Raw genomic sequence first — 23,167 nt, 5'->3', positions numbered from 1 at the left:
ATTCTGGAAATTGCCACATTTCATTGAGAAGGACCACACATCACATTCCCAACAGTAATGTGTGAAAGTGACCATCACCTTTTGAGTATGGCATCACTCTTCTTGAGTTTATGCCAGTAGGATGAGTGAGAAAAAATACCTCATTCCTAATTTGTTAGTTTTCTTTCTTTTTTGGAACACAGTGCATGAGTGGGGATTTTATGTGCTGATTTAAAATAGTTTTTGTATAAATGTTTTTAGGTGTCCAGAACTCATATTTAGTAAGATCATCTAGTTATATTTGGATCTAGTTATATATGCTTTTTTTGCCTCTGATTTTGTTTTGTTTCAAGCTAGGTATACTGCATAATACATCTAAAAAAAGTGTGATTCGTGTTAGAGAAGTGAATACACTTGTCTTATTCCTAACTTCAACATTTTCCCTTTTTTTGCAGGCACTTACAATTCATGATACAGAGAAATGCAAGGCATGGGATCTAGGAACCAACTTCTTTCTCTGCGAAGATGATGTTGTTAATATGAGAAACAGGTACGTATTTTGATATACCATCATGACAGTTTTTTGTTTATACAAAATACTTTGGTCATAATTTTTTTTAACTCATCACCAGAAGTTCATACTCCATAGATAAATAAGTATTGATAAATGCTTAATTATTATTGTATTTGTCAGGCTTTTTTATACAAACCACTGCTACTTAGAAATTAACTTTTGATTAGGAGATCTGTAGCGTTGCTGAATTAGACACTAAAGAAGCTTGAAGCTTAACTTTTAGATTGTTTGGCTTACTAAAGGATATGATGGTACATCTTCAGGTTGTATAGTTACCTGAAAAGATAAGTAAGTGTTGATTTCTTCCACATTTACTAAATTTTTCATTGATGTTTTCCAGCATGTCAAGTTTCTCCATGTGACAGTGTCCAACTTTAAAAGATTAGGTCTGTTTAATGAAGTACTCGTAAAAGTTAATTGTTGACTTTTCACAGGGCAGAAGCTGTACTTCCACACATTGCAGAACTAAATCCATATGTGCATGTCACGTCATCTTCTGTTCCGTTCAGTGAAACCACAGATCTTTCATTTTTAGATAAATACCAGGTTGGTACTCCATTTGTATTAAACGTTGTTGACAAATTGCAAGGCAAATTGTTAAGTATTAATAGACTGCAACTAATTTAACCTATTGTATTGAGGAGCAGAACAAAAAATTTCAAAGTAGAAGGTTTGTTTTTGAAAAATACCCTTTAAATGCACCATTTTAGGGGAGAGGCCCAAGAATTACTAGCAAAGCAGTTATACCATGTGACTGATGTGGTGATGATATGCATAAGAAGCTGCTCCAAATTCAGTGATTTATAATAACATATTTATCCCTCATGCATCAGCTGTTCTCGTCTAAGCTCAACTGCTGAACCTCAAAATCTGATTTCTCCAATATCTGTCTTGTGCAATAGGAAGCTACACTATGAATGCAATAGCAGAAACACAAAAGAAAAATCCAGCCTCCTATTGCATTTCAAGGCTCAATATCTGTTACTTTCGCTAACACCTTATTGACAAATCACATTGTCAATTCTAAAATCAGAGCCAGAAAGTGCATTCTGCTTATCTGAAGCATTGGGATAAGGGACCACACAAACTTTTTAGAAATGAAAATAATGCCCTTAAAAATTGAAGCTTCAACTGGTCCCAGCCCAACCGTTGTAGGCATTTGGGCAATGAACTGGCAATTGGAGGGGTTTGTGGTGTGTGTGTGTGTGCTAGCTGTCTCTTTTCTCCTTTCCCCTCAAATATCTTTTTTAAGTTTTCATAACCTTTTTTAGCTAGCATGAAAATAATAGTGTGATGGTTAGACTAGCATTTCCATGACAGTGACATATAAAACAAATTAATCATTAGAGGGGCATAAATGCTGCATAGAATCTTACCATTTGTCTTAATTTTGAAACCTGTGATAGCAATTGAATGTAATGTGTGAGCCAGTTTTCCTTTATATGTGTTATTTTTACTTTTGCTATTCTATGGTTCTGAAAATACTTTAGTATGGATACAGTAGGGTAGTGATTTTTTTTTAACTGGAACAAAAATGTATCTAATATAATGCAAAGTGACAATAATGACATAGAAGTTATATGTTAAAAATAATTATTTTCTAGTTTTTACTTTCTGTGTTCTCAACAGTGTGTAGTACTGACTGAGGTGAAACTCCCATTACAGAAGAAGATCAATGATTTTTGCCATTCTCACTGCCCTCCAATTAAGGTAATAATTCTATTGTTTTATAAGAACTTGCAATTAACCAAACACAAACACTTTCACTGTTAGAATTTGAAGCTCTTTAGTGAATTATTTAATAAGCTCTTTATGGGAGCTTGTGTTGTGACCTATTCAAGTACCTGCTATTCCACTTCTGATTCAGCTACCTGCCGATTTACTTGAGAAGGCCACAAAAAATGGCCTGGTTACTTGACTGTACCACTCATTTGGGCTGTGTGACCCAAATGAAGCTATAATAGCTCCTCACTGGCCGTTTATGGAATGATTTAGCAGATGGAAGATCCTTTTCTCTGTCTCCCTTTCTTGCTCTGTCATTCACTCACTCAATCTCTTCCTTTCAAATAATTTCTAAGAAATAAATTTGTTGAGGGATTGGGGAGGGGATAAGGGAATATGGAACTGTATCATAAAATTATAGCAATAATAATAAAATGTAAAAAAAAAATTTGTTTTATTTAAAATATTGTTTTATTTGTTTGAAGGGCAGAGTTAGAGAGAGGGAAGCCAGAAACAGAGATCTTCTATCTGCTGTTTCATTCCCCAAATGGCCACAGTGACTGGGGCAGAGCCAGGCCAAAGTCAGGAACTCCCATCCATATCAATGCAGGGGCCCGAGGGTTTGGGTTATCTTCTGCTGCTTTCTGATCCACATTAACGGGGAGCTGGATTGGAAATTAAACAGCTGGGATTCAAACCAGCACCTGTATGGGATGCTGGCATTTCAGGCCATAATTTCACCCATTATGCCACAATGGCAATACCTGCCTTTTTTTTTTTTTAAAGAAAGTCTTCACTGTTTTTAAGTCTCAGCTGCTCTGCTTCCAATTTTGCTCACTACTAATATGCCTAGAAGAGCAGATAGGTGGTCTAAGTACGTAGGCCTGTATGAGAGACCAAATAGAGTTCCATGCTCTTGGCGTCAGCCTGGCCCAGCACTGGCTGCTACATTTTTTGTGGTGTGAATCAGCAGGTAGAAAATCTCTGTCTCTTTCACTTTCTGTAACACTGCTTTTCAAATAATAAATAAAATCTTTAAAAATTAAGAGAAAAAATTGTATGAGGAACATGAAGATAATTTTGGTAAGGTTTTTATCTTTAATTTGTGGTTACATTTAGTTGCCAGCTTTAAAACTACTGTGTAAGTTTTGTTTGTAGATTGTTGAAACGGAAGAAAGAATAGGAATGCAAGAATGATAAACCTTGAATTATCATCACTTTCAACAAATTGTGGTTCTTAGGAGGTTTGATTTAATAAATATCCACTGAGCATTACTGTGTGCCAGATTAGGTCTTTAGGTACTACATGAGTAAGTAGGGCAAATTCTTACTACTCATGATAACTGTCCTCTGGTAGGAAAGATGCACATTAAATAAGCTAGTAGATACATGTTAGATTTTCAGGTAGTCTTAAGTCCTGTGAAGAAAAACATCTCAGTATTGATAGCAGTGTCTGTGTGTTGTTGGGAGAAGAACCATGTGGGTTCTGTGAGAAGGTTAGAAAAGTCTGTTAACTGTAAATGAGATTGTCATACAAGGGACTAAGAGAGCTAAGGATTATTTTTTCTACGCATAAATATATCCTTGTTTTTCTCATTTCACAGTTCATCAGTGCAGATATACATGGAATTTGGTCACGATTGTTTTGTGATTTTGGTGATGAATTTGAAGTTTCAGATACAACAGGAGAAGAACCAAAAGAAATTTTCATTTCAAACATAACGCAAGTATGATTATATTGAACTTTTTAAAATAATTTTTAAGGTTAATGCTAATTTTTTAGAAGTTGGTATATTAGCAGAATATTCTAATAGTATTTTCCCTTTTTTGTGGTGTTCTAAGAATTCATAATGAAATATTTGTTAATCTCTTGATTATGTGTTATAACTAACTTGGAATTAGAATATTAATTATTCTAAATTCCCTATAAACATATTCATTGTATAACTTTTTGATATTATCGTTTTTGATTTAAAATCATTTTGTTCTGTCATGTTCTTAACATGAAAGTGATTCAGTAAATGATGATACAATATTTATTTATTTGAAAGGCACTATTACAGATTCACTTCCCGCATGGCCTGTCTCTGAACATGTCCTATCAAACATAGACATTGTATTTTCAACATTTAAAATACGTAGTAATGTGAGATGAGCATTTGGTTTAGCAGTTGAGTCACTTCATGTTGGGGTATCTCAATTTTGAAGTCTCAGTGCTTCTTTCCGTCCCAGCTTCCTGCTTATGTGTACCCATGGAAGCAGCCCATGATAGCTGCTTCAGCCTGGCCCTATCCCAATGGGTGTACAATCTCTATGTGTTGATCTTCCTGTCCTTAGCTAACTACCTTTCAAATAAATAGCTAAATCTTTTAAAATATGTATTTTTTTTTAATTATTTATTTTTTATTACAAAGTCAGATATACAGAAAGGAGGAGAGACAGAGGAAGTTCTTCATTCGATGGTTCACTCCTCAAGTGAGCTGCAATGGCCAGTGCTATGCCGATCCGAAGCTGGGAACCAGGAACTCTTACGGGTCTCCCACGAGGGTGCAGGGTCCCAAGGCCTTGGGCCGTCCTCGACTGCTTTCCCGGGCCACAGGCAGGGAGCTGGATGGGAAGCGGGGCCGCCAGGATTAGAACCGGCACCCATATGGGATCCCAGAGCGTTCAAGGAGAGGACTTTAGCCGCTAGGCCATGCCACTGGGCCAAAATACGTATTTTTAAGTAATACGTAGGAGCTGGCATTGTGGCGTAGCAATTAAGACCACTGCTTGCAACTCTGCAACCCTTACGGACACTGTTTATGGTCTCAGCTGCTTCACTGCCAATCCAGCAGTCAGCCTGGAACAAGCAGCAGAAGACAGCCCAGGTGCTTGGTTCCCTGCCATCCATGTAGGAAACCTGGATGAAGGACCTGGCTCTTGGCTTCAGCCTGCCCCAGTCCCAGCTGTTGTGGCCATCTGGGAAGTAAACCAATGGAAAGAAGATTTCTAACTTTTTCAAATAAATAAATACCTTTTAAAAAGAAATAAACAATACATAGACTTATATTTTTCATAAATTACTCTTCTCTCTAGGCTAATCCTGGCATTGTCACTTGCCTTGAAAATCGTCCTCACAAACTTGAGACAGGACAGTTCCTAACATTTCGAGAAATTAATGGAATGACAGGTTTAAATGGCTCGTTACAACAAATAACTGGTATGTCATTTGATTAATTTTGTATTTATTCATTATTCAACACACTGGTATGGTAGTTCAGGGACTGTACTAAACTCCCTATTGGAAAAACAACTCATTTGTGGTTCACGAACTTAAATACAACAAGATGTGATCTATTGTTGTGGATTCTTTTGCGAGATATTTCACACTTTCCTATTCAGTGCACTAATATAAGACTATGTTCAGAGCAGAGGAATGCTGGAAGACCAAAGGCTTACAGTGTGTGTTCCCAGCCCCGTTATCTTGAGCTTGGCAGGGGGTACTGTGGTCCAGCCTGGCCAGACTTGCATCCAGTCCCAGCATTGTCAGCAGGTGCAGCAACCTAGCCCAGCCAGCCCACCCCTAGACCAGCCAGACCCCCAGTCCTAGCTGTCGCACTCCCCAGTAGAAGCAGGAGCCCAGCATGGTAGTCCGTGAAGTTCCTCTCCCAGTCTTGCTGCCCACCCTGCCTCTTGCATGTGAAAGCAGGTGCTGCATCTTAGTCTGACATGGCCCACCACAAGTCTTGGCATTCACCAGCAGGTGCTACAACCTGGCTGTATCCATCCTACTGCCATCCCAGTTCTCTCCAGCAAGTGCAGGAATTTAGCCCAGCCTGTCCCACCGCAACTCTCGTGTGAAGTCGTGGGTATTGTGGTCCAACCCAGGCTGGCATACACCTCTGCTTATTGTATGTGCGCCAAGAACTTACCCTACCTGGCCCTCCCCCAACCCAGTGCACATGTATGCCAACAAGTGCTGCAGCCCAGCTTGGCCTAGCCTGCTCCCAGTCCCAGCTATTACTCTCACTAGGAGGAACTGTGGCCTAGAAGGGGAGTTCCCCAAGTTTCCCTACTATGCTACCAGCAGTAGTTGATCTCACATCTATGCCAGTGTGTGCTGCTACCCAGACTGACATGGCCAGCCCCCCAGTCCTGGTATTTACTCTTAGGTACTGCATCCTAGCCCAGAGTTGACCACTCCTAGCCCCAGCTCCCATGAGAATTGACAGGTGCTGTGGCCTAGCCCGCCCTGACCCACACCCATTCTGGCTTGTGATTGCTAGTGGGTGCTTGATCCTAGTCCATTCTGACCTGCTCCTAGACCCAGCCCAACATGCTGATAGGTGCTGCAGCCATGTCCAGCCTCATACCAGGATTCACCAGGGGAGCTGCAGCCCAGCAAGGGAGTGCCCAGAGTTCCCCTACCAGGCCCTACCACATGCTGGCGGGTACTTAGACCCAGCTTAGCATGAACTACCTGCCATCACCACTCCTGCTGGCAGGTGCTGCAACTTAGCCCAACCAGGTGCACTTCACACCTTGTCCTGGCTCGGGTGCATGCCAGCAGGTGCTGAGACTTGGCCCAGCCTGGCCATCTCCAGAACCAATCCACACAAACTAATGAGTGCTGCAGACTTGCCTGGCTTGTCCCACCCATATCCCCTAACCCATAGGGCTGGCTCTTGTGCTCCCCAGCAGGGGCCATAGCCTAGTAGTATTCCCCAAGTTTCCCTACCAGGCCTACTCCCAGTCAGATCTCATAAGTGCTAGCAAGGGCAGTGGCCCTGCCTGGCATGGTATTCCATCAGTCCAGGCCCTAGTGTGTACTGGTGGGTGCTGCAGCCTGGCTTGGCCCATGACTGGCTCCTGCTCCTTGTGTACCAACAGGCGCTGCAGTCACACAGATGTGAGCTCACAAATCTACAGACTCTGTTTTCATATGCAGTTCTCTTGTGGGTGCTACTACCCAGCCTGACATAGCCCAGCCTCAGCTTTTGTGGGTGGCAAGTGATGCTTTTTTTTTTTAGCCCAGCCAAGGTCTCCCACATGGGCAGGTGCCTTGGCCTGACCCAGACATGCCCTCTGGTTTCCTGGTTTCTGGTTTCTTCCTTCTAAACCACTGTCTCAGCTTCCTTACCTATGTGTGAGTGCAGTAGCCCAGTCCATGGAACACCCAGAAGTAGTTCCTTCCTTGTCAAACAAGCAGTTAGCTAGCAACAGTGCTGGCATTCTGGTATAGTTAACAGAAATTTGACAGTAACCAGGTCCAGAATGCATGCTAGCTACTGGCTGCTTTTCTCCCAATGATATAACACCTTCTTGGGTACAAGGCAACCTAGACAGTTACCTACACCTTAGGCTCTCCTGTGCTTTTATCTAAAGTTTTGGCATAGTTTTTGACATTTGAAACTGTTAATAATGTGGAATGTTTTCAGTCCTACACTTGAAGTTGGTAAAATACTGCTGTCTATACTCCCCAACTTTCTCTGAGTAGAAAATGCTAGAATTTTCTTAGCTTTATAAATTATGGCAAGTTAAAATTTTTGCAACAGTAAGCCTTCAATTTTAAATATCAATATCTTTGTGAATAACATTTGTTTTCTTCTAGTGGTATCACCATTTTCTTTTAGCATTTGTGATACTACAGAGCTGGAACCATATTTACATGGAGGCATAGCTGTTCAAGTTAAGACTCCTAAAATATTTTGCTTTGTAAGTATTTTTTAATCATCTTAAAAGTATTTATTTACATAAAAAGAATGATGACAACAGAAAAGAATAATGATTGAAGCAATCAGTTTATTTAAAAATCAAGTTTCTTAAACTTGGAGTCCTTTGGCCTGGCCCTAGCCCTGACCTGTGCTCTTCAACAGGAGCTACAGCCTATAAGGGACTGCTAAGGGACTAAACTATCAGTTTGTAAGTTGTTGTTGCCTGTATACCATGTACACATTATGTGAGGTAGGTGAGTGTGCCCAAAGGATCTATATACTCCCTAAATCGTCAGAGATGATCCCTCTTACAATGTGCTTACTGAGACAAGACATGAAATTAGTATAAATTTAAAAGATTTAGAAAGGGTTGTCTTGCTTTACAATTCAATTACTTATTTTTATAATAAAAGGGAAATTTCTTTTCTCATCATACTTGTTAATCTAGATCTTCAAAATTTATTGTTTTACGTTAAAGAACATGATAAGACCAGCACCCTGACATAGTAGGCTAAGCTTCTGCCTGCGGCACCAGCATCCCATAAAGGATGATGGTTCATGTCTTGGCTGCTCAAATTCCAGTCTAGCTCCCGCTTATGTCTTGGGGGAAAGCAGCAGAGAATGGCCCAAGTCTTTCAGCCCTGGCACCCATGTGGGAGTCCCAGAAGAAGCTACCGGATCCTGACTGTATATTAGCCCAGTTAGCCATTGGGGTCACTTGGGGAGTGAACTAGTGGATGGAATGTCTGTCTCTGTCACCTCTCTCTGTAACTGCCTTGCAAATAAAAACTAAAAAATAAAAGGAAGAGTGAATATAGAAACAAAACAGTTCATGTAAGGAAAGAATAGCTGCATAGAGAGACTACAGGGATGATGTCAGAGATGAAATCCGATACCGACTTTGCCCACTTCTCAGATGAATTCACATCACTAGGTTTATGTTGTTGCTGTTGTTGTTTGGCAAATTCTCAAGGTTTTAATTTTTTCAAAAAGGCTTTGTTCAGGCCAAAGTTAAGACAGTAAATTAAAATAGTAAAGGTAGTTAGCTCTGTTCATTCGTATCTCCTCTGGCCCTTTTAATTTGTGAGTTCATGCCTCATAATTTTATGTTGGTTAGTTCTTTTGTTTTGAATATCTTTTCAAGTTTTGTCAAGTACAACAAAGCTTGATAAACTTACTCTCAGAAATATATACTAGCTTTTTCCATAAAAACAAATTAGCATATTATAAATTGTTTTACTAGTTCTCATTTACTATATGGAGTAGGTTTATTGCACTTAATTTTTTTAATGTACTAAAGGTAAATGGTAGCTATTTTAATGTTTGAAAGCGTAAGTTTGTGACCTTTGGCAGAGTCCGTTGATTTTAGTGCACTAACATACAAATGCTGTCACTTACTTGCTCTGCTGTATTTTTTGTTTCTATTAGGAACCCTTGGAGAGGCAGATAAAGCGTCCAAAATGCCTCCTTGTGGACTTTAGCAAACCCGAGGTAAATGAACACTTCACAGGTTTGAGCAAGGCAGCTGAGGAGGGGTAGGAAGTTGATAAGTGATTAGAAAGCTAATATGGAATGACCATGTACATGCTTTGTTGTTAGCTGTACTCCCAAGAAATAAATTGTATCATGGAAAAAATACTGGAATAATAAGGGAGAATTTTACAGTTATCTAGTTTTGATACAAGGTGATTTTAATAATTTATATAAAGCTATGAAAATTTTTTGTGAATGATGTAGTTTTGTATAACATGTTTTTTACAGAAAGAAATAATCTTGCACATATATTGTTTTTTTTTTTAACCACTGGCCATAATTTTGTAGCAGTAAATCTGTAAGAGGCTATTAGAAGCCCCATGGAAAATGCAAATTGTAAAAAACTTTACATGGATTTCAAAACTTTTTCTTGCATCAGAGTAAATGTACCCTTTAGTATTGTTTTCCCCAAAACTTTATGAAGTTTCCTTGTATTCTTACAGAGGAACAATTTCTAAATTATTTAAATAAGGAAAAAGGTTAAATGATTTTGTACAAATATTGTTCCATTTTTTGGATAACCTATTAAAAACTCATCATTAACACCTAGAGATGAAGCTTGGAGCTGTTGCTTAAATATGGCCTTAATGCCAAGTCACAAATTTCTTTATACTTCAATTTTGTGATCTGCTAAATGCAGAACAGATTTGTGATGATTGAATGAAGCAGTGTTTGCAAAGCTTTTAACATAGTGCCTGACACTCTAAGCACTCATAAATGGTGGCTAATTTTTGATGTTTATAACAGGCACCTTTACAGATTCATGCAGCCATGCTTGCCTTGGACCAGTTTCAGGAGAACTATGGTCGCAAGCCAAATACTGGGTAAGTTTTTGTTTTTTATTTGTCTGTTAATTGTTTGCTGTTCACTGTCGAGCAGTTGGGTGATTTGGTGCTTGGAGCCGATAATTATACACATGGTTTACTGAGTGATGGTTAATAACTGGATATTAATAACAGCAAAAGATTTTTAAACAGTGAGGGTCACATAGGCAAGGAAGGAGAGTCTAAAAAAGGATGCAGTTTATGTGCAAGCATTCAAGCGGGTCAGTCAGTGAGCAATATGTTCTAGCAGGCTGCTAGTGGTTACCAGCATAGGTAAGAAGAAGCGCCTCTGATCTGCTGTGTACACGTGAGAATTCCGGAGTTCCTGTCCTGTGCATTCCCGTATCAGCTGCTTCAGGACTTTGCCCTGAATTCTCTGAGCTTTCTCACAGGACTACAGCTGGTTTGGTTTCACACTAGCGAGGAGTCCCGTTCTCTTAATTTCTGTCTTCCACAGTTTTCCATGTGGGCATTTAGCCTCATGGTCAGGGCACCGATTAAGACACCCAAGTCCTGCATTACAATACTGAAGTTTAATTCCTGACAGCCATCTCCAGCCCATCCGTGCTAGAGTGTTTAAGGAGTGAGCAATAGATGGGGGAATGGTGTGCATCTGTCTCTGTAAATGTTCAATTGTAATAATAATAATAATAAGCTTTTTGAGTTATTTCAGAAATCAGATTTTTTTCTACAAAAAGTAAATCATTGCCATATACTTACAAGATCACTGTATACACCATTTATTAACTTCCTCTGCTTCTCTATGGTAGAAGTTAATAGATTGATTTTGCTGAAATGAAATTATACTAGATGTGGATTTGTTCATTTTGAAATATGTAAGAATTATTATTAACCCAGGATAAGATTTACTTTTACCTTCTGAGAGTCTGTTCCATCAGCAATACAAAAATTTTAGTCTTGCATATTTAAAACAATCTTACTTATAAACAATCATGGTTTTGAAATAGCAAATTGATAAGCTGGTTGGTTATCCTTGAATTAGTGAAGCACTATGCTACTTGTAGACAAAATTTTTCTTTCTTTGATTTCTCAAATATTAATTTTGAATATGACGTTTTCATGACCGTTGAAAAAATTGGAAGTTGAGGTGCTTGGTTTTGAATTGTAGATGCCAGCAAGATTCAGAAGAGCTGTTGAAATTAGCAGAATCCATAAGTGAAACCTTAGAAGAAAAGGTAAGTATTCAATTATTGCTATAAAACATTAATAATTCATAACAGAAATGTTCTGATTACTAATGTTCTGTTTTGTTCAGATGTGGTTTTCCTGTTGATTGAATTAGACAAATTATGTTTCTTTCTTTGGTTTATTTTACAAACTAAATGTGATTACCATGGTGTTGTTATTAACATTAAATGATTTGCTGAGTAATTTACTTTGTAAAGCACTTGGAATACTTTGTGACTTATAGTAATTACTATTTTCTGTTGCTTAATTATATGGTTAGTATTTCTTTCTGTTCTTCGTTTAATTTTTTGACCCACCACAAATCACTGTAAGAAGTCATTGACTACGTAATCACCTCTTTTATACATTACGCATTCCCATTCTTTCATTGCATTTGACATATCATATTTGAATTAAAATGCACTTAGAAACTATTTTTTTCATATTATTGCCATTGTCTGCCAGTCAATGATTTCTTTGAGCAGCTGTCATCATATCAGTGTTTGCACAGCAAGTTCAAACTTTTATCACTTTTGTTCTTGTTTGGTAAAAGATGAGAGGAAGACTTTAATTGCTTTAATTTCCATATGTGACTTTATCAAAACAAAGACATAGTAAGTGTAGCAGAAACAGTTGATCACTACTTGTAAAGAAAATAAATTGTATTTCCTACTTAATGGTTAAAAGGAATAAGAATATGTGAATAACTAGAAAAGGCTTGTTGTAGTCTGATTTAATTAAAGCCATGATTGGAGATTTATTGTACGTTTTAGAGTAGAGCAGAAACTGAATTTCTCCCTTAGTATGTATATGGTTAATCACACAAGGGCTTCAGAAAGTACATGGAAATTGGATACTATGAAAACACTATATAAGCGTTTCAGAAATTTTGCACCAAAAATAAATTTTTCTGTTATCACTTTTCCTTAAACTTTTTGAATTTCCCATATACAAAATTGTGTGCACAATTAATTTATGCACAGTAAATTCTGTTTTCAGGTATCAACCACCGTAGTACATACATTTCCATAACACCAAAAAATTTCCTTATGCCTCTTCATCATCATCTCTTTCCCATATATTAACACTGGCAACCACTGTAGTTTTTTGTTTTACACAATGTCATAAATTTAATCATACAACATGTAGCCTTTTGAGTCTGATTTCTTTCACTAAGGAATTTTAGTTTCATCCATGTAATTTCTTCTTTGTTCAGTTTTATTGCCAAGTAGCATAACATTGTAGAGGTGAATCATTGATCCCTGTACCAATCGATGGACATATAGATTGTTTCTAATTAATAAAGCCCCTGTACTCACTTGCGTGCAGATTTTGACATGGAAGTGTATTTTCACTTTTCTTGGTAAATGTAAATTTAATTTTGTGAAAAACCAATACCAAGTTGTCTTTCCCAAGTAGCTGCGCCATTTTGCATTTCTACCAGAAAAGTGAGAAAATTTCTGTTGTTTTGCATCTCTCCAGTACTCCGTGTGTTGTCTCTCTGATTTAATATTTATGTAGTAATATATCATTGTTGATTTTATTCTTATTTCATTAATAGACTATGAGCATCACTTTATTTGCTTATTTACCAGTTACAACTCTTCTTTGGTAAACTGTTTTTCCAAATCTTTGGTTTTAGTTTTATTTTCTTACGTTTTTAAAAGTCCTTTACATGTTTTTATATATCCTGGCCATGAGTCCTTTTTTTCAGATATGTGTTTCACAAATTCTTTTATGTTCACTTTGCCAGTTTTTAAGTGTATTTATACTAATTTTGTATGGGTTTTATAAGTAAATTTTTATGCATTATGAAGTCAAGTTTTAGTTTTTTATATGAATAAGGAATATTTCTAACCTATTGGAAAGCTTAATATTTTCCTTATTAAACTGGGGGTTTTCATAGATACTTTTTTCCCCGTTTTGGGGGATAAAATGAATCATTTGTTTCCATATTATAAATTCACACAAGGTGTTTTATTGTTTTTAAATAAAAACTTTTCATTCTATTTTCACACTTTTTTACTTTAATAAGGCAATTACAAATTATTTTAAAATGCATTTTGTTTTCTGTTTTAGAGGCAGAGAGATCTATCATGCGTGGATTCACTCCCCAGATGCCCACAGTAGCCAGGGCTGAGCCATACTGAAGCCAAAAATCCTAAAACTTAATCCTAATTCCTCATATCAGTGACAGAGACCCCAAGTACTTGAGCCATCACCTTCTGCCTCCCAGGGTGCTTGTCAGAGAGTGCTGGGACCTACAGTGGAACCCTCAACACTCTAGGACGAGATACAGGCACAGCAAACAATGTCTTAAACCCTACACCTCATGACTGCTCTTGATTTCAGTTAATTCTCTCCTGTTTCCCCCGGAAGTTAAGAATATGTGGGTGACTGACTCCTTTGTCTTGTGATTAGGTCAAGAGAGTTGGATTTTAGTAGCTAAAATATTTTGAATGTAAGTTTCTTTTTTCTTTTATACACTTTATACTACAGTGACATGTTCTTGTATTTTTGTTTTTGGACACCGTAAGATCGTGAGTGCTTTTTAGTGTTCTACTCCCATAGCACTTATTTCTCTTAATTCTGTAAAAGAATTTTTTGAATGAACAGTTTTTTTGTTTCTGAAAAGGCATTGGTGTATCTTGTGAATCTTGTTGATTTTGTTTAAGTCCATAGTAACTTCCTGCCTGTTAGCCTTTCCTGTTTTAATTATATGTGAATATTGTATTGAACTTTTTTTTTTTTTTTTTGGCCAAACCTAGAGTGTTTTCTTTTGTTTTGGGTTTTGTTTGTTTCTGTCGTAGGTACTGAGATATGGTGATTATCATAGCTATTTTCGGTGGGGCTTTTTTCCACTTAGTGTGGGACTTTCTCTGAAGATGATTTTGTGTGTTCTGTGTCACCATTAGACCATTCATTCTGTTTTCAGGTGCTCTCCTTCTGTGGCCTGCTCTGTAAACAGGCTCATAGAATTGTGAAGTCCAGAGATAACTGTTGGCAATTGGGGTGTCTACTAGCAAGTGTAGGAAACACCCCTATTCTGAAAATCTAGAATTAAAGCAGTCCTAAATCTGAAACTTTCTTGAGTCACCAACATGATGCCAAAAATTTAAAATATTATACCTGTGTTCATGTGACAGATCACAGTCAAAATATAAATGTAGGAGCAGACATTGTTGCACAACTGGTTAGGCCACTACTTAGCCGTCCCTTATCAGTTTGAGTCCCAGTTGCTCTGCTTGCAGTCCAGCTTCCTGCTCTGCGGCCTGTGTCCTACAGGAGATACTGAAGTGCTTGGGCCTCTGCCACTCCTATGGGAGAGTTGCAGATCCCTGGCTCCATCCTGGACAGTCTTAACTGGGGAATGACCCAGTATATGCAAGCTGTCTTGCTCTCACTGTCATTCTGCCTTCCAAATAGCTGAGAATAAACAAGTATTTTTATAATAGCAAATGTACAAAATATTATATAAAATTACCTCCTGGCAGAGTACATAAAAACACTTGTCTCCTGCTAAATACTGTTATTTTGCATCAGTTTTCAAGAAACTAAATGAGCTCTACTGAAGTTAAGACTGAAATTATAGTCCTGTTATTGAAAGAATAAAAAGATCCTGGTCACAAATAGGAAACCACTGAAAGAATAGCTTTAAAATCCAGTTCTTTAATTTTTTAAAATTGATTTGTTTTGGTAATCTTTATAGTTGGTTAGGGCACAAAGGGTCAAGGGCTACAGTAAAGTGGGTAAGACCATTGTTTCCACATTAATGTTATTTATTTTTCTGTATCTGGGGTAAGGGAAGAGATAGAGAAAAGCCCCAGCCAGCCTCCCACTTATCCCAGGTCCCTGACATGAGGCATGCTCTGAGGGTCCTGCTCATGTAGTTTTGATAGTTCAGCAGTTCAGAATTGCTGCCAATTTCACTGCTCCAAGCGTGATGAAATCTCTTCAGAATCTACTGGCTGACATAGTCTCTTCATGGCTGCGGTTCTGAGATCAGCAGTTCTGCTGGAGGAATCCCCAGAGAAACATCATCTGAGATGATCCCAAACCTGATTCTTATGTGTGCTTGCCAGTACAGGGTCCAGCATAGTCCATCGCCCCTTTCAGCTTACGCATATGCTGGTGATTGCAATTGCTGGGTCAGTTCTGTTTCCAACCCTGTCTTCCACGCGAACCGATGGGTGTTGCAGTCCAGCCCAATCCTGCCCACTTCATACTCGGTCCTCATGCAAACCAGTGGGAGCTGCAGCCTAGTTGGGGTGACTACCCATAGCCCCCACCAGGCCTGTCCCCTACCCTGGTTCCCATGCTTGCCGGTATGGGCCGCAGACTTGTTCAGTCTGTCCCACATCCCATTTAGCTCTTGTAATGGCAGTGGAGATTGAAGCCTAGTGCAACCCAATCTGCCATATTATCCAGCCCACACACATACTGGCGGGTGCCTTTCTGTCTAGCCACCCCAGCCCCAGTCCTGGTTTTTATGCTCTCCAGTGATAACCCAAGTCGGAGCTGCCCACTATTTCTCTTGTAGGCCACTCCTACTCCTGGATTATGCACTCTCCAGGTGGTTCTGGAGTTAAACTTCACAGACTTAGTCCTCAGTGCCAGCCTCTGCCAGCTGATTCTGCGGGAAAGGCCAACCAACCCTCTCCCACTGGCTGTTCCCTGATCTGGTCCACATGAGGCCCACAGGTGTTGTAGCCCTGACTAGTCTGGTCTGGCCCCATCCCAGCTCACGCTCTCCAGTGGGAGTGGCTATCCAGCAGGGGAACCCTCCACATTTGCCCTGCCAGCTTTGCCCCCTCCCTCCCTGGTTCTCACATGTGCTGATTGGGTTCTGTGACCTAGTCTAGTATGTCCCATCTTACCTTGACATTTGCTAGTGAATATTCTGGCCTGGCCTGGCCTGGCCCACCCCCAATTCCAGCTGACACTGGTGAGGGTTATAGCCTAGCCCATTACAGCAGGCATCCAATCCCAGCCTTAATGTACTCTGGTATGTGTTACACCATACCTGGCCCGACCCACGCTGTGCTGTGTTCTGGTGCTTGGATTTGCCAGTGGGTGATGTAAACTGGTTCAGCCTGGTCTACCTCTGACCTGTACCAAATGTATGCTAGTGGATACCTTTCCCTGGCCTGGCCTGAGCTGCTCCCTATTGTGGTTTTTGCACTCATTTGCAGGGACTGTGTCCTGCCGGAGGAGTTGCCCAGCCTCCTCTGTTAGGACTTCTCCCATTGCCAGATCTCACGTATACTGGTGGGTCCATTAGCCAGCCCTTACTTAGTCCACCTCCTATCCTAGCAGGACAGTGGCCTTTCCTGACTGGCCTTGAGCCCATTCTGGTTCTTACTGTTGGATGTTTCAGTTTAGCCAAGGCTCGTCCATACGCAGACATGGCTCACATGTGACTCAGTAGGGGCAGAAACCTAGCCTAGTCCATCCTACATCTACCTTGGTCCTCCAGGGCACCAGATGCTGCTGGTGTCTAGCCTGGCCTGATGCATCCAGTCCCAGTCCACAGTTGTGCCAAGGAAGACTGCAGCCGTGTCCAGACCAGCACGTAGCCCTGCACTCACCAGTGGAACCCCAGCATAGTTCTCTAATATTTTTAAAACATTAGCGTAATTTTATTTTCATTTATTTAAATTAAAAGTTTTTCCACAGTTTTCCTTAATGCACTTTTTAAAAGTATCTGTTTATTTGTAAATAGGAAGCACTGGCATCACAACACTAGTCTATGTAATAGTGGATATTCATGTATAGCTCAGTGATGCAGAAAGATGATACAGATTCAGGAAGCAAAGTGATCAAGTAGTGGTTAAGGAAGCACTAATTAAAGCAGCGTGCAGTGGATCTTTCAGTGTGAAATTGGGACATTTTTAGGACTTAAAGACCACTTACAACAGGGACATTGAGTAGATTTTTTTTTAATTAATGCCTGGTAACTCTGTGTACTGTGTACAGGTACTGTAGGAATGCTGTTAATATTCCTGTCTTTCATGGCTTGTGTTTCAGCCGGACATAGATACTGACATTGTCCATTGGCTCTCTTGGACGGCTCGAGGTTTCTTGTCCCCGCTTGCTGCAGCTGTGGGAGGTGTTGCCAGCCAAGAAGTTTTAAAAGCTGTGACAGGGAAGTTTTCTCCGTTGTGCCAGTGGGTTAGTTCTGTTTTACTATTTATCTGTATTAACCAACAGCAAAATGTCTGTAGGTATTATATTGTACTATTTATTGTTGTTATTGTATTAGGAAAACCATCTCAAAATATCTTATGCATTAGAAAGATATGAGTTGTTTGCTTCCAGAATTCAATACTGTAATTGAAACAAATAAGATCGTATGTTGAAATTGTTGGAATATAACCTAAAAGTGCCTTTTTGAGTTATTTCTCTCATTTTTGAGAGTTAAGAGAATGGATTATCATGATCATTCATAATTAATTGCTAACTTAGCATTCTTCAGGTCTCAGGGCTTGTTACATGAAATCTTACATCATCATGAGTCATTTGGGTCTCTTCCTGCATATAAACATCTGAAGGTGGAGAACATAGGTATGGTATAGGTTTGAGGGAAAAAAAATAATGTCAAAAACCTGACTCTGGAATAAAACCATATTTGTTACCAGAAAGCACCAAAGGACAGCACTTTCTTTTTTGAAATATATTAAATATTTTGAATATAAAATTCATGTTTTATATTTTAAGTACCCATATAGTTGTATATGCTTTGCTATTTGATTTAGTTTAACAAAGTATAAGTTGATTAGTAAAAGTTTGGTTCGAATAGGACTGTTAACATCATTGGAAATAGAATAAAGACTCTTTGCTGTTAAGTTAAATAAGTAACCATTTTTCCATGCTCAAATTTAGCACACAAATTGTTTAGATGAAAATGAAAGTAAAACTTAGTCCTTTTTTTTCCCATTAATTTAAGTTAATTCTGTTGATATTTTAAATGTGTTGAAATTGTGGGCTTTCTTTACAGTGTGTATCGTAGTAGATGACATACAATATATTCAAGCTGGAAAATAAATAACGCTGTAGGTTCTCATAGTCTGGATATTCTTTAAAATCAAACAAGATATTTTTTATAGCTGGAATTGAGTGGCAGGTATAGAGTTTTTAATGTAGCTGTGAAGTTTTTTATGTAGCAGTAGTATAATTAGGAAGTTCCTTTTAAGATGTCTTCATAACATGAATGATACCTTGTCTTTTCAGAGTTTAGCATTCTTTCAAGGAGAGAATCTGCGTAGTTTTTTCATAATAACCATTTTGTCAACTTATGACTTTCAAAATATTTTACACCAAAATAAACTTTGTTATATTTTCCTTGAACTTATTAATATTAGCATTCTTTAACACATTATCCTGATTTGACATTTTTAGCAAATTTTATTCTATTGATTGTTAACTATGGAAGAACTTTTTTCTCAATAAATTGCGTAACAGTACATTATATTTTTGATCTCCTTTAAGTTATATCTCGAGGCAGCAGATGTTGTCGAATCCCTAGGCCGACCTGAATGTGAAGAATTTCTCCCACGGTAATATGGAAATTTCTATTGCTCTTCTTGTTTGTTTACATGAAGAAAATAGATCAAGATAGTTTTGTCTAATCATGAATTTCATTCAGATGCTTTCTTCTTGCTCGTTTAATTCTGTACTTGTTAGGAATCTTTTACCACTTTATAAATAGTAAAGTGTAAATTATATGTTGTGAGAATGATTAGCATTCAGAATGTCATAATGATGTGAAATAAAAAATGTTATGTACAGTCTTTAATTGTATTAGCCAGTAGCCTTTTTTGGATCATAAATCTCAGAAAATCAAAAATTGTGAGATTCGTCTTCCTAAAATACAGGTAATCCAAAGTTCTACTTTTCGTTTTAAGTGAACTACCCTCAAAGTCCAATCATATTTTCCTCACAAACTTGCTTTACAAGCAGGTGTTTGGCTTAGCAACTAAGACATTTCTTGAAATGCTTACATCCCATATTGAAGTGTTGAGGTGACTGGATGCATCCCAGCTCTGCTGTTCCCCAGCTTCCTGCTAATATGCACACTGTGAGAAGCAGCAGGTGATGGCCCCAGGGGTTGAGTCTCTGCCATCCACAGGAGAGGCCAACCTGCCTTGAGTTCCAGGCTCCAGGCTTCAGTCTGGCCCAGCCCCAGCTGTTAATGGACGTCTTGCAGAAATTAACCAGTAGATGGAAGATATCTCTGTCTTGTCTCTCACTTTCTGCCTCCCTGCTTCACTGCTTCCTCCCTCCCCCGCTTATTTCATTCTCTTCTGTCTCTATACTAATTTAAAGTTTAAAAAAATTTTTTTAAACTGCAAAATTTGATTCATATCTGAAAAATTCCACGTGTAGGCAATTTTTTTTTAAATAGAGTAACACTCCATTACGTGATTTCACTTTTCCAGTTGCAGTTAGTGTGGTCAGCGGTGGTCTGAAATTTTTAAATGGAAAATTTCAGAAATATATTCTTTGCTGTGTTCCAAATTGCACATTTGGAAATTCTTGGCGTCCTGGTTCTTTCTGCCAGAAAGTAACTCATACTTTTGTACAGCATATCCACCAGAGCTCACTAGATTTTTAATAGCCTTTTCATTGGTCAGTTCAGCTGCTGTAGTATTGCAATACTTATGAGAAAGTAATGGTTATTTTACTTATTAATAACCCCCAAGTGCAAGAAATGAAGTTGGCCATTCAGATATGCCAAAGAGAAACCATAAAGTGCCTCCTGCAAGTGAAAAGATACAGGTTCTCAACTGCTAGAAAGAAAAACTTTCATTGAGATTGTGATAGTGATAGTACATGCCAAGGACAAATCTGTTAGGCAGGAGGTTGTAAAGTTGGAAAAATTACTAAAAGCTTTGTTGTCACATCTCAAATTAAGGGTAACAGCATGTAATAATTCTTAGCTTAAATGAGAAAGGCTTTAAATTATGGAGTTCAATAGTATATGTGGATTCAGGCATCTACAGGGAGTCTTAGAATGCATCACGCTAGGAGACACTTCTGTAGAGAAGACTTCTGTAGCATAAAATCACCTTCACTTAGTCTTTTAGATTTGTAGTATGACAAATGCTGAAAAGGAAAACTGATTGCTTTATCCTGGTCTTTTGGTTGTGTTGGCCTCTCTGCTAGGTTGTGGGGCAATCGATATTGACAGTAGTAGATTAATGTCTTTTATGCCTTTCTCTTATCTTGATGTGTATTGTTTTCTTCAGAGGTGATAGGTATGATGCCTTAAGAGCGTGCATTGGTGACACTTTATGCCAGAAGCTACAAAGTTTGAATATCTTCTTAGTAAGTATCAGTAAAGATGGGAATAAGTAGTGTATTCAAACTGCCATGTGTATTGTCATTTTATGAAAGAAAATGTAAACCTAAGTGAGGAAAGTCTGACTAGCTATATCAGATCAGACCAGATGGTATGTAAAACTGGAAACTTTACTGCCTGGCCCTTTAAAGAAAAAATCTTCCCACTCCTTTTCTAAAGAATCAGTGCAGTTAAAATTAAAATATGAGTATAATAATTTTGAATACTAACTGCTTTTCCAGCAATACTTAAAAAGTTGGAAATTTGGGGATTTGCATTATGATGTGCCTATATCCCATATGGGTGCCAGTTCATATCCCACCTGCTCCACTTCTGATCTAGCTCCCTGCTAATGACCTGGGAAAAGCAGTGGAAGATGGCTCATTTGAGCTCCTGCCAGCACATGTGAGACCAGGTGAAGCTCCTGTCTTCAGCCTGTTTCAGCCCTGGAAGCTTCAGCCATGTATAGAGTGAAGTAGTGGATGGAAGATCACTCTCTCTGGCTCCTCTCTTTCAAATAAATAAGTAAATCTATGAAAATATGTACATGTGTGCGTATATATTTAGAGAGAGATGTAACGATGTATTCTTGAATATCTGAAAACATTGTGAAAGAGGTTGTCTTCAGTAGCATAAAAATCCTTTTCCTGACTCTTATATTTCTGTCTATTAATATATTGGTGCTGAGGGTTTTTTTACTAATCATTTTTTAAATAATTATTTGAAAGTCAAGTTTTTGCTGAATTTTTACAAACCCCTAGAAGCTGATGATTTTTATTGCTTGTTTTTACGTAAGGCTGAAAGAAAAGTCATGGATTAGTTCTGGCCATTAAATGAATTGAGAAATCTAAAGCAATATTTTTCACTGATGTACTAAATGTTTTTGCTATACATTTCTCTCTGAAATAAACTCATTGTTTGCCTTTTACTTCATATTTTTAAATGTACCTTTGTCCAGAGCAGTTTTTTTTTTTTTTAAAGATTTATTTTTATTATTTTTTCATTGGAAAGGCGGATATACAGAGAGGAGAGACAGAGAGGAAGATCTTCCGTCCGATGATTCACTCCCCAAGTGAGCGCAACGGGCCGATACTATGCCGATCCGAAGCCAGGAGCCTCTTCCGGGTCTCCCACGCGGGTGCAGGTTCCCAAAGCTTTGGGCTGTCCTCGACTGCTTTCCCAGGCCACAGGCAGGGAGCTGGAAGGGAAGCGGGGCTGCCGGGATTAGAACCGGCGCCCATATGGGATCCCGGGCGTGCAAGGCGAGGACCTTTAACCACTTGCGCCACCACGCCGGGCCCCAGAGCAGTTTTAAATACTGTTTTTCTTGATTGATTTGTACATTTTTCTTTGAGACACTTAGAGAGTAATAACCCTATTGAAGTAAAATAAACTTAAAATGTTCAAGTTTTTTTTAAGTAAATATTTTTAAAGATTTATTTAATTTTACATAAAAGGCAGATTTTACCAAGAGAAGGAGAGATGTAAGAAGAAATCTTCCACCCACTGTTTCACTCCACAATTGGCCACAACAGCCAGAGCTTAGCTGATCTGAAACCAGGAGCGGAGGATCCCAAAAACTTGGGTCATTTCCACTGTTTTCCCAAGTCATAAGCAGAAAGCTGGATCATGGTGACGTATCCAGGACACAAACTAGAGTCTATTTGGGGTGCTGGCACCACAGGACAGATAGCATGCTGCACCTCCCTGCCACCCCTAAAAATATATTTATTATAACTTAACAGTTAAGGAAAATTAAGGTGAAATTACTCTCAGATAAGTAGATGTTTTATTTTTGTTTAGTCTGATATATTGTTTTTCTTTTCCATAGGTGGGATGTGGAGCCATAGGCTGTGAAATGTTAAAAAATTTTGCTTTACTTGGTGTTGGCACAAGCAGAGAGAAAGGAATGGTAAGATATAAATCTTTGCAAGAAACAAGTTAATGTTCTATCTTGCCTTTTTTGAACTATATTTGATCGGGTACTAGAGCATAAAATAAAAACTAAGGTTCTAATTCTCCTCTGACCACTTTGCAGGTTTTATATCCTTGTGGCATATTGCTTAAATTATTTGTTCCTCAGTTCCTTTCTCTAATACCGTGCAAGTCAACTCTGTACTATTTACCTTATTGCATTATTATAAAGATAAAATGTGAAAAGATTTGGCAAATTATGAAGCACATTCTAGTAGATTATTACTATTTGGTGATTACTAAATCTAAATAAATTCTTTGTACTTAAAGCTATTTAGTAATTAAGATAAAATTAACCTAGAGAACTATAGAGAAACTCAGACTTGACTTCAGTTGG

The 23,167-nt window shown here is 38.4% G+C and overlaps 1 protein-coding gene across 1 annotated transcript in view; it reads left to right on the top strand.

Annotated features, from left to right (window-relative positions):
- Positions 1-23,167, top strand: part of UBA6 (ubiquitin like modifier activating enzyme 6) — a 56,041-nt gene that overhangs the window by 5,967 nt on the left and 26,907 nt on the right. The window contains exons 5-17 of the mRNA XM_040967548.1: positions 435-529; positions 988-1,099; positions 2,183-2,263; positions 3,880-4,002; positions 5,354-5,477; positions 7,869-7,972; positions 9,400-9,462; positions 10,252-10,328; positions 11,458-11,524; positions 17,544-17,687; positions 19,005-19,072; positions 20,765-20,843; positions 22,688-22,768. Coding sequence (XP_040823482.1) covers positions 435-529; positions 988-1,099; positions 2,183-2,263; positions 3,880-4,002; positions 5,354-5,477; positions 7,869-7,972; positions 9,400-9,462; positions 10,252-10,328; positions 11,458-11,524; positions 17,544-17,687; positions 19,005-19,072; positions 20,765-20,843; positions 22,688-22,768 — 1,218 coding nt within the window. The remainder of the gene's footprint in view (positions 1-434; positions 530-987; positions 1,100-2,182; positions 2,264-3,879; positions 4,003-5,353; positions 5,478-7,868; positions 7,973-9,399; positions 9,463-10,251; positions 10,329-11,457; positions 11,525-17,543; positions 17,688-19,004; positions 19,073-20,764; positions 20,844-22,687; positions 22,769-23,167) is intronic.

Source organism: Ochotona curzoniae, unplaced genomic scaffold, assembly GCF_017591425.1.
Source record: "Ochotona curzoniae isolate NIBS_2020 unplaced genomic scaffold, NIBS_Ocur_1.0 scaffold_4506, whole genome shotgun sequence".
Taxonomy (NCBI): Eukaryota; Metazoa; Chordata; class Mammalia; order Lagomorpha; family Ochotonidae; genus Ochotona; species Ochotona curzoniae.
The sequence above is the reverse complement of the archived record's forward strand: the minus strand, read 5'-3'. Positions and strand labels throughout refer to the sequence as shown.